Here is a 12,287-nt window from a genome sequence, read left to right as displayed (position 1 = left end):
TATATCTGACCGCAGAATCTGAAAATATTGAACATATGTAATATTATGTATGTAATTTGAAGTAGTGAAGCGTAATCAATAAGCCACTCAATTTCGAATTTTTTGATGATACGTTATTTTGCATTTTAGGTGACGATATATACTTTTCCTTTATTCTCTATGTTTATAATCCTTTTTATGGATACACTTAAAATACTGAAGTTCAAAATGCCGACACATCAGAATGCCTACGAAATTTAAATGGGTGTATAACGTAATGCCGACAATCAAAATCTCGAAATTTATAATTCCGACAATCAAAATGCCGACAAATGAAAACACCGACTCGCCTCCTTTTCTACCGAAGTAAAGAGAATTCTACCGATTAAGGGTTATGATCCTGAGCGTGTTCGTGGGCAGAGGCCGAAGGCGAACGTACAATACCGAAGTTCAAAATGCCGACACATCAAAATGCCGACAAATCAGAATGCCGAAAACTCAAAATGCCGACATGTGACAAATATTTTATCGGGGATACACTAAAAATATCGAAATTCAAAATGCCGACACATCAAAATACCGACAAAATTTAAAAATACAGCTAAATCGAAATACATACCGACAAATCAGAACACCGAAAAATCAAAATAGCGACAAACTAAAATGCCGATACGGAATTGGTATTTAAAACAGCGAATTTCACTTCCTAATGCATCTGTGGTTTGAAAATCTTAAAAAAGGTGGCATGTTCCCGCTCCGCAATAGATTTAAGAAAATATATTTAAATATGCAGCTAATTGAAGCACAGAAAGTGAATTGTACCGACTAAGGGTTGTGATCCTGTGCGTGTTCTTGGCCGGAGACTGAAGTCCGCAGTGCGGTACTTCTGCTTCAATTTCTTTAAATTTGGAGAATTCGTTCCTTGATTTGCATGGAAAAATCTCAAGGTGATATATGATTCTAGGAAAGCTCAATACTCTACCAAAATAACGAATTCTGAGGATGGAGTCATGTATAAAAGTTCACACAAGGAAAGTTCTCTAAGCGCCATTCACTTGGGAGTGCCCAAAAACGATTCTTTTACAAATGGCTCAAGCAGCTCACGACTTCTAGTCTTAGACCAAGTATCCTCTTGGTAAGAATATCCGTTCGAAGGCGAACTAAAGTGAGAAGGCGAAACATCCTTCCACAGGGTTGTGCGATGAAGAAGGACGATGTGACCACAAATGTTTTCAAAATCGTGCTTGGCGACTTTAAGGCCAGGTTAGGATGGGTTGAGACTGATTGACTACGATTGCGCCCGAAATATGGTTATCTGTAGTACTAGATTCCAGCACATAAAAATTTATCAAGTTAACTGGCTGTCTCCGGACCGAAAAGCCAGAAACCAGGTCGTTCATGTTGTGATAGATTGCAATGGAGAGAAAGTGGAGCAGACGTTCCATTGGCCGACTATGAAGAAGTTCGAAAAGCAATTACCCGTCTGAAGAACAACAAAGGGGCGGGGCCGATGGATTGCTGGCCGAGATATTCAAGCACGGCGACGACAAAATGCAGCCCAACGATTGGAATTTAAGTGTGCTCTGCCCAATCCACAAAAAGGGAAACCAGATTGTGCCAACTATAGTGAAATAAATCTCTTAAACATCGCATATAAGGTTCTATCGAGCGTATTGCAAGAATGATTAAAGCCCACCGTCAACAAACTGATTGGTCCTTATCAGTGTGGCCTTAGGCCTGGCAAATCAGAAACCAGATATTCACCATGAGCCAAATCTTGGAAAATACCCTTGCAAACTGACGTTGAAGAACACCAAAAGCTCCGTCAGTATCGGGAAGGACCACTTCGAGCCGTTTGATACCAAACTAGGTTTCAGACAAGGCGACTACCTATCGTGCGAATCCTTCAATCTGTTGCTGGAGAAAATAATTCGAGCTGCAGAACTTAATCCAGCAGGTACAATCTTCTATAAGAGTGTACAGCTTCTGGCGTAACAAGACCTCTGTAGGAATCTCTACTTCAGGCGACTCTCCGAGCAGTAGGGTGGGGAAAACCGGTGGAATTCCGCCGGCAACCGACATAGGTAGAGCTTTCATATGCTTCGGAATCGCCAGCAACAGCAAAGGAACCTCTGCTAAAATCATGAAGGGCTCTACAGGCGGTAGAAGAAGGACAGCGATAACTAGGAAGCTGAAGGCTGACCACCGCTTAGCGGCCAGAACCAAAACCAGCGGTCAAGCGACAAAAGTCACACGAGGGGGAAGACTCCCTTCAAAATAAGACTGCGAACGGAGGCTGCGCCAACTTTTAGCGAAATCGCTAAAAACGTTGGCTCAATAGAGCTAGGCGCGTTCGACCGCAGCAGAGAGGATGGTTGGTGGATGGTGTCTCGCGAGGAATGGAAGATAGTGGCGGCGGCCATCTCTTCTGTCTTCCTGGGGGTAATTCAAGGACACCCAGGGTCACCCCCAAGGTGTGAGAGTGCCGAATGGCACCATGGGCTTCATAAGCTCATAACATGTGACGATGAACGATCGGCTGTCCTATACAAGGAGGCAATCTCTCGAGTGTGGGAGGTTTGAAAAGAAGCAAAGAGCCGTGACTGGAGTCTAATTAGATTGGAGAGAACCGACGAATCATATCGGCAAGCGCTGATTCTGCTAAATGCAGAATCCGGCGGTCCTCTCAGCAAAACCAAGGGAGCCATTAGCTATGGTCCTCTGGATACTCTCGACTGTTGCCAGGGCCGATGGCGTTCAGCCTTCAGATGCGGCGGGCATGACGGATGGAGATGGTGAAACGACCTTGAAGAACGAACCAAGTCTCTGTGACATAGCGACTTCTGGGGGCGATTCGGCCTTCAGTATCGAACAGCTGTTTGAGGAGGTGAGGGTCGAGAACAACGTGAGCGCTAAGCTAGAGCTCTTGGAGGAGAGTCTGAAGGATGAGATACCTCCAACATGCAAAGGCGGCCACCGCCAACTTACAGCTTCATCTATTTTTAGATGTCGTCCTGATCCAGGAACCGTGGCTGATGAGTAACGGCATCTCTGGACTGAGGACGAAGAGTCACAAGCTGTTGGCGATCAACGATATAGGTAGAAGCAGATCCTGCATGATGATCCGAAATGAACTAACGGGGTTTCTTTTACCTAATTCCAGAAACGCTGATATGGTGACGGCTGAGCTGGAGTGTGACACCGGAGATCTGTGGATAATCCCTGCATATATGCCGCACGACGATGAGGTGGAACCACCTCCGTTACAGTTGAGGAAAACCTTGGCTGAGGCGTCTCGAAGAGGAACTGTCGTCATCATTGGTTCCGACGGCAACTCGTTTCATCCAGTTTTGTGCAGCTGGAGCACAAATAACATAGGTGAGTCGTTATTTGATTTCATTGTCACTGAAAAGCTTTGCATTTGTAGTAAAGGAAACTCTCCTAAATTTGTGACTGCAGGCAGGGAGGAGGCTCTGGACCTCACCCGGAATTGGTCCTTTGATCTCAAACTGGAAGGTACTTGACGAGCACTCCTTCTCTGATCATAGGTATATTGGGTTCAATCTAGTCGGGGAATGTCCGCCTAGAAAATCTTTTAGGAATCCTAGGAACACAAACTGGGAAATGTACGGCAAGAAGCTCCGTCAAACCCTTCCACGGGCGCCGGGTGGAAACTTATTAGTTACCACGGACACGGTGGACGGGTGGTTCGAAGCCTTCAGCTCAGCATGAAAAACGGCTCTGGAGAGCTCATGTCCACTGAAGACACCGAAACGATTGACCCTTCGTTTGAGTTTCTTGAGGACTTCTACGTTAGATTTTGACAAATTTAACATCTGGGCAATTAAACAAATACTTAGTCGTCGATCTGAGTTCAAAACTTTGCGCACACGAGTCGCATTGTCGGTGTTTGTCGAAGTCGCAGGTTTCCCAGAAAGGCCCTCCAAAAAGGTCTGGTGCCACCGAAACACATCACTTCTTGCTAAAGCAACATCTGGGTAAGCCTGCTTGATCATATCAAACGTCTCTGTCGCAGATATATCGAGTTTCACACAGAATTGCGTACCTCTGCTATAACGAACGCTGCATTTTCGGCTTGCACCATTCACAGAAAATCACCGCGCGAAAATGTTTGTCCTAACTCTCAAGTTGCTCGGAGACAACTGACCAGCTGCTTGTTCGTTAACTAGGAATGCCCTTTACCGAATCCAGTCGGTAGTGCAGTCGCAGCGAAAGAAAATCAGTCCTATTACTTTCCGAACAAACCCTGTATGTTCTCATTACCGATAAAGCTGGAGTGTTTTCGTCCATTCGGACGACATACGATATTCGCCGTGACCAAATCGCAAAGGACCATAAATCTTTCGCAGAACTTTTCTCTCGAAAACTCGCAACGTCGACTCATCACTTTGCACCATATAGCAGGACGGGAATTATAGAGTTTGGTTTTTGTCCGTCGAGAAAGGACTTTACTTCTCAATTGCATAATTAGTCCAAAGTAGCACCTGTTGGCATGAAATATTCTGCGTTGGGTTTCGAGGCTGACATATTTGGGGGGGTTGATGCTGGTTCCAAGATAGACGAATTTATCTACAACTTCGAAGTTATGACTGTCAACAGTGACGTGGGTGCTTAGTCGCAAGTGCGACGACTGTTTGTTTGATGACAGGAGTTATTTCGTCTTGCCCTCGTTCACCACCAGACCCATTTACTTCGTTTCCTTATCTATTCTAGAGAAAGCAGAACTAACGGCGCGGTTGTTAAGGCCAATGATGTCAATATCATCAGCATACGCCAGCAGCTGTACACTCTTATAGAAGATTGTACCTTCTCGGTTTAGTTCTGCAGCTCGAATTATTATCTCCAGAAGTAGGTTGAAGAAGTCATAGGAAATAGAGTTGTCTTGTCTGAAACCTCGTTTGGTATCGAACGACTCGGAGATGGCCTCTCCGATTCTGACGGAGTTTTTGGTGTTGCTAAACGTCAGTTTAGCAGCTTTGAAACCGACGAAGAGGTGGTGAGTGTCGATTCTCTTTTCACGGGTCTTTTCCAAGATTTGGCGCATGGTAAATATCTGGTCAATGGTTGATTTGCCAGGCCTAAAGCCACATTGATAAGCTTTAGTTAAAATGTATTTGTGCTGCTATTTCACGAATAGACTTTTTTGATCAGCCGACGAAATAACAATAGCTTTTTGTGACAAAGAATGCTACGTTTGCTTGAACATAATATTTTTTAGCAATGAAGTGTAAAGCAAAATGTCTAAAAAGTTTCCCTGCAAAGCCGTATGACCGCTATATTGGAATAATCTCATTGATAGAGCTATTGTTATTTTCCTGTTTCATTTGATGCTTTTCTCGCAGCACAGATATTGTAAGCTTAGCGCACACTGCGTCAGTCGAACGTATTTTGAGAGCGCAACGGTGGACAAAAAATTCAATATCTTCGGAATGGCATGAATGAACAAAGCTTTGTTAGCAGATTATTAAAGGAGAACGTTTTCCGTGTTGGGTCGCATAGTTTGCAATTTTTTTAGCGTGAAGAAGGCATACAAAATTTTTAATTGTTTAAGAAAAATAGATGTAAAATAGTATTATTTAAACAAATTGACCATGAAAAAATATTTATAATATAGCACGAAAATTCTTCTTTTAGTACACGAAATTTCATCGATTTATCTTCAGTAATTTATGAGAAAATAATTTTACAATTTTATAAAATTCAACCTTCAATAGCATTAGCAAAAAATTTTATTTTAACGAGATCACGAGGTATGGTCTGATCCTCACATAATGATGTGCTAATTTTCAAAATTATTCATGAACAACCAATATTCACCTAAATTGACAGTTTGGTGTGGTTTTTGATCTGGAGGAATCATCGGTCCGTAGCTCTTTCGAAATAAATTGTATAAATCAACCACAAGACATGAGAACAAAACTTTGTAGTTAGTTAAATTGGTTTTAATTGAAATTAAGTAACCAGTTGTAATTAAACTAATTTATTTTATGAACAAAAAATCGACATCTTTCGCAACCCGTTACGTACTGAAGTTCAAGTCATTGAAGAGGTGAAAACCGAAATTCAACTTGAAAATTTGTTTACAAAACCTAACCCACAGGCTTCTACTTTTACGACGGGAAATGCTCTTTTGCTCCCCTATACTATAGTAGTCGTAGCTTTAGTGTTTAAAAACAATCGTTTTTGACGGCTTTGCCCGTTTGCTAATAGTAGGATTCTAATAGTTGTACGTCAACGTACTACCTAAGACCATAAGTTTATGCTATTTACAATTAATTTTGCAGTTTTAACAAACAATTTAAGATCATAATTCCCTTAGCAATAATTTCATCTCCTAAGACACAGCTGAAGCAATTTGACAATGCTAAGTTTTTCGGCTTTGAGATATTTTATGTTGAACATTCTGATTTTGACACTAAATTATCTTGATTACATACTTGTAATTATGAATTTTCTGCCACCAAGTGGACCAGAAAAGCTTGCTTCAATAACTCGAACATTTGTAATTTTTATTATAGTAATCCCAATACTGCAAAATACTCGGTTGGATATTGGACCAAACCAATTTTTTTCGAGAGATTGAGTCATAAGTATAAAAGTAACTGTAAAAAAAGTAATTGCTTCGTTTTTCGAAACCGAAAATTAAAAATGATGTGTGAAACAAGCAAAATTTCGTTCTTCGAAGATAAATATTCCGATTTTGGAGAAAAAAGTTTGGTACAATACTAGGAAAAAGTATTTTTTGTCGTATTCTAAATTGTTTGTATTTTTTTGTGGAATCTCGATTTTTTTTTACTATTTATATTGTTGTAATGCCAAATTCGAATATAATATTGTCTCGCATATTAGTCATCTATTTTTGCGCCCTCTCTACATACACGGACCTCGAAATGAACTACGTCAAATTTTTAGGCTTTAGGATGCTATTGTATAATGCAAACTATTTTTCTTATTAAACCTTTCCTTATTTACCAATTGTATTCATAATGGAGCATTTATCTGAAAAATTTAGTGTTTGTATTTCGTTTATTCTTTATATGCCAAAGCTCACATTATTTTATGAAAAACTTTTAAAAATATTTTAAAATTTTCATACAACGAAAATGTCGGTATAATATAGCATATAACTACACTGGAAGAAATCAATAGTTGTGAAATACAAAAACATTTACTGTTAATACAAATTTAGTACATATTACAAAAGCAACATAATTTGCAGTAGTATGCATATATTTATAAGCCACGTATTTAATCTAAGCTAATGTTATGTTTGCTACGTACATATGTATACATAATATGTTATATGCATTCGTGTATATAGTACATATACAAAAAATGCTGTCCTATGTTATCAACACTAGACATTACTATTTATACAAAAATAATTTTTCTTATTATCATATCGCTTATACATACACGATGGAGCAAGTATTTAAACTTCCTTATCAAAACGCAAAAATAATAACTTAATGGGCACTATTTAGAAGATACAATAATACTATGGACATACGTATTAAAGCAAACACTATTTCATTTCTAATAAAATAAATTATAGCATGATCTTTGAACATTACTCTCTACGAAATGGTATATAAAGTGGTATATTCACTAATTCTGAGTAGTCCCATTTTGACTATTGGAAAAGCACATCGCACAGACATGTACTTGAAACAGCTATTTATTTTAAGTTTCATCGTTTTTGCGGTAAGGGTTTTTTGCAAGAATTTAAAAAAATTTACCGACTGTACGTTATCCTAAATAATTAAATAATGATTACATATTTCAGAGCGTCAGTGCTCGCTCAATACGCGAGGTTGCATCCGATCACGAAGTACCATCGATTTTAAATTTATTTGAGACTATTAACGAGAATTTCAAGAAATTCGGAGATACGGTTTCAAAATCATTTAATGCGCAGAAGTTTGAAGAAAGTGGCCGAGATGTTGCTAAACAATTAGATGAGTGGGGTGCAAATATCAAGAAAGAGGTAAATTCGATAAGTTAGTAGGTCAATATTATTTTTCTAAACTTATTCTATTTATTTCAGACTGAAAACTTGAAAGATAACGAAGCTGTCAAGAGTTTAAGAGAATCAGTAGATAAAGCTCTGGAAGAAATCAAACAATCACCCGATGTAAAAGTCGTAATTGAAAAATATAAAACTGGTTCAGATGCGTTTATAGCCAAAATAAACAAAATAAGGGAGACTGAAGAGCCAAAGTTGCAAGATCTTTCCAAGAAGATTTTGGAACAAACCACTACAACACTGCAGGATATCGCCAATATTTTTCAAAAAGATGTAAAGCAATAAATTAATACTTGAAAATAGCTGCGCGAAAAATATATATGTAAGTGCATAAATTCTTACAAAGTAATCGCTTAATCTCTGAAATGTAGTTGCATTTTTGTATTACTTTAAAGCATTAATTTATATTACTTGAAATTTGATGAAATTTTAAACACGTGTTTCTTTGCGGAATGGTGAGGTTTCTTCTACAAAAATAAAAAGGTTTACAGATATCACAAGATTGCTGAGAAAAGGTCTTTCTAGCTTCTCTTCACACACCGTGAAAATGGGTGAAATCAGATGATTTTTTCTATTTCTCATATAAAGGTTCTGTTGAAAACTACAAAAAGTACTTGGTATGCATCGGTTGCTATTAAGCTATTTTAATAAGTTTAATATTGGATATTCTATAGTTTAATGCAAAAAATTTATATAGTCACTACACATATTCCCATATATAATAATTTTCGTTATTATAATATACTTCATGTTGAATATCTCAAACAGTATGTGAGCTATTTTCACAAAATTAGGTGAAACGTGCTCTCGAGTATAATTCAGTAAAGCCAAAAGAGAATGCAATCAGTCCAGACTTTTATACTCTTGCAATATGTTACTGCAGAGTATAATAGTTTTGTTTATCTAAGGCTGGTGGTCATCCATGCAACGATTTGCATTGTGGATGGCTATCTATTCGTCCGTCTGCCCGTACAAGCTGTAACTTAAATAAAATCTAAGATATCTTTACGTTTACGTGTTTTTTTTTTACTCTTGGCGTAGACACCGCTTACGCGATTATAGCCGAGTTAACAACAGCGCGCCAGTCGTTTCTTCGTTTCGCTACGTGGCACCAATTGGATATTCCAAGCGAAGCCAGCTCCTTCTCCACCTGGTTCTTCCAACGGAGTGGAGGTCTTCCTCTTCCTCTGCTTCGCAAAGGGACCATAAATCTTTCGCAGAACTTTTCAACTCGCAACGTCGACTCATTAGTTGTTGTCATCGTCCAAGCCTCTGCACCATATAGCAGGACGAGAATTATGAGTGACTTATAGAGTTTTATAGGTTTTTGTTCGTCGAGAGAGGAATTTACTTCTCAATTGTCTACTCAGTCCGAAGTAGCACTTGTTGGCAAGAGTGAATCGATCAGCAAGTTACAAATAGGTCGGTACGTGAACTGCAATAAAGCGCTTTGTAGGATATTTACTTTTGCAATTCATGAAAGTTTTCCGACTGTTGTGCGTCTCGCGGTTCAACTTCATTTAAGTCATTGCGTATTGTGAATGGTACGATGTGTGCAACTTTTTGAGAAGCATGCCAGCAATTGCAATTGCTGAAACATGATAATCACTGGAAACAAACGAAGGACAATACGATAGCTACTTCGCATGGCACTGAAGTTCTCATACTTTTCGCGAAGATCATTTCGACATATCAGTCTTCAAATTCGCGTCAATTATGGGATACGAACAAAATGACATTGCCAAAGACTTTTTACATTGTATTCGCAAAGAATTGGAAATGGGCAAATTTCGGTTGATACTTCCAGCGGTTTGATATCAATTCCACCTGCATTTTGTCAATTCACTTCAACGAAAAATGAACTCATCATGGCCAAATTTTCGTAACTACGATTCCTTGAGTGCACGCGCAATTTTAGCTGCCAAAAATACCGGTGTTAATGACTTAAACTGGAAGATTCAAAGTCAAATACTGGGAGGTTTGCGCTTATACAAATCGATCGATCGTCTTGACAATGAAGGCGAAGCCGTGCATTATTCAGTGGAATTCTTTAAAGAGGCTTGGTGTGCCGCAGCATCATTTGCGTTTCGAATACAAGGGGGCAGCCATTTCAGTTCAAACGTATTCAGTTCCCAGGGAAAATCAATAGAACACAAGGATAGTCGCTAGAAGAGTGTGGCATAAATCTGGAAATGCTATGTTTTTCACACGGCTAGATATATGTAGGTGGCGTGCTCATAAGTTGGAAACCCATCTTCTGTACATTTATGCACCAGAACAGAAACCAAAAAATTTTGTTTATCAAGCTGCGCTACATAAAAAAAAAAATAGAAAAATCGCAAATATTTATTTTCAAGACAATATAAATTTAACTTTCTTTTCATTTCAAAACACATAATTTCACGCAAGGTAACGGCTGCGGGGTCAGCTAGTTTAAAATAAATGTATCAGCTGGGCAATAAGTTTGATGCCACTTGCGTCGTATATTTCGCTTTAGTTAAATTTTTTCTCTTATATGAATGGGGTATTGAGAATCCACAGCAATTTTCCTTACTTTTGCTATACTTTTCCAAGCTGCATGATGCATACAAGGTTTGTCCGGAAAGTAATAGGACTGAGCCGATTTAAAAAAATTGATTGAACCAATCGTTCCAATTCTTTAAAAACATTCAAAATAGGTTCCTTCTGCATCTATGCGGCGCGATTTCCAAGAATGAAAGCGTCACGGAAGGCTCTCTCCGAAAAAGCGTTGAGAGCCGAGGTGCATGCTGCTTGGATCCCCTCTGTCGTCTCAAAATGCTTGTCTTTCATCGGCCTTTTCAGGCAAGGAAACAAAAAAAAGTCCGGGGGGCTACAACTGGGCTGTAGGGCGGCTGCGGAAGCGTTGGGATGCCGGTCTTGATTATGTAGCTGTTCCAATCGGCTGCAATATCTTGTCGGACCCGATTGACATTTCGTTTGAGTCTCTTGAAGATTTCCACGTAAAACTTGGCGTTGACCGTTTGTCCAGGAGGAACAAATTCATGGTGGACGATGCCTTTGATGTCAAAAAAGACAATGAGCATCGTTTTCCCTTTGGATTTGCTCATTCATCAGCGACCCCCTTCCGGCCCTCCAAAAAAACCTGGTGCCACCGAAACCCACCACTTTTTGCCAAAGAAACATCTGGGTAAGCCTGCTTGATCATATCAAACGCGTTCCTCTGCTCTAACGTACGCTGCATTTTCGGCTTGCATCACTTACAAAAACACGTCGCGTGACAATGTTTGGCTGGACTCTCCAGGTGATCGGAGACAACTGACCAGCCGTTAGCTAGGAACGCCCTCTTCCCAATTAAGTTGCTGCGCGCACGCTCCGAAGTACAGTCGAGGCGGAAGGCGAGGCAGAAGGAAATCAGTCCTATTACTTTCCGGACAAATCCTGTACTTGTTGTAAAGCGAAAAATTTCAGAGTCCAGTTGGTGTATATTTAATATAGTCATATTTACTTTCATAACATTCCATGATCTTTCTGAAGCATTTGAAGAGGGTTGCTAAACCATTGTAATGAAGAAGTAGCCATGTTAATTTTTATAGATGGACCACCAAGACGAGTCAAACTCCTCAAACCAAGCGATTTTGAAAACTAGTCGATACTCTCAAAGTAGTTTTGTAATTTTGTAAAAAAAAAGTCTTTTTGTATTTTTAATCAAATTTTAATTTATTTTTTATTCTTCCCTTTTTTATACAGAATTTTCAAAATATAGCGAATTTCTCCATTATGATCACTCATTTTTGAACAGCTGTAACTTTTTTTCAACTTCTTGGAATCTAATTTTTTTTAGTTAAATGAAGCTTACACACCTTTCTAACACTATATGGTTGCTTCGCAGCTATATATTTCCGATTTGTTCCCCTATTTGAATGAATTTTCGTGTCACAATCTGCTCTGCAGCTCTGTGAATTACGTTCAGTCGTCTAGTGGAACGGTATATTATATATATGTATATGTACATTATATGGTATAAAATCAAGCGGATGTTTAAAAACTTTTGTATTAGATATATGGAGACAAGGGGAAGCATAGGGCTGATTTCATTCATTTTAAGCAAGGGGTTCCATTTTTATTGGTGACGTATTTTCGTGAATTTCATTACGGTTCTTGTGTATTGGCCGACAGATGGGTTATAAAGTCAGCCAGAAGTTTGAAAACCCTGTGACATTTGAAAAGTTAAAGTCCGATTTTGTATTTTTTGCAGCAATACGTTGCGAGAGTATAAAAA

At 39.0% G+C, this 12,287-nt stretch overlaps 1 protein-coding gene across 1 annotated transcript; it reads left to right on the top strand.

Moving 5' to 3' along the window:
- Positions 1-7,551: 7,551 nt before the first annotated feature.
- LOC126760727 (uncharacterized) lies at positions 7,552-8,460 on the top strand. The gene is made up of 3 exons (XM_050476582.1): positions 7,552-7,704; positions 7,787-7,987; positions 8,048-8,460. Exons 1-3 carry the CDS (start codon positions 7,585-7,587, stop codon positions 8,309-8,311), a joined length of 585 nt encoding a protein of 194 aa, XP_050332539.1. The 5' UTR covers positions 7,552-7,584; the 3' UTR covers positions 8,312-8,460.
- The last annotated feature ends 3,827 nt before the right edge of the window (positions 8,461-12,287 follow it).

Source organism: Bactrocera neohumeralis, chromosome 5 (assembly GCF_024586455.1).
Source record: "Bactrocera neohumeralis isolate Rockhampton chromosome 5, APGP_CSIRO_Bneo_wtdbg2-racon-allhic-juicebox.fasta_v2, whole genome shotgun sequence".
Taxonomy (NCBI): domain Eukaryota; kingdom Metazoa; phylum Arthropoda; class Insecta; order Diptera; family Tephritidae; genus Bactrocera; species Bactrocera neohumeralis.
The sequence above is the reverse complement of the archived record's forward strand: the minus strand, read 5'-3'. Positions and strand labels throughout refer to the sequence as shown.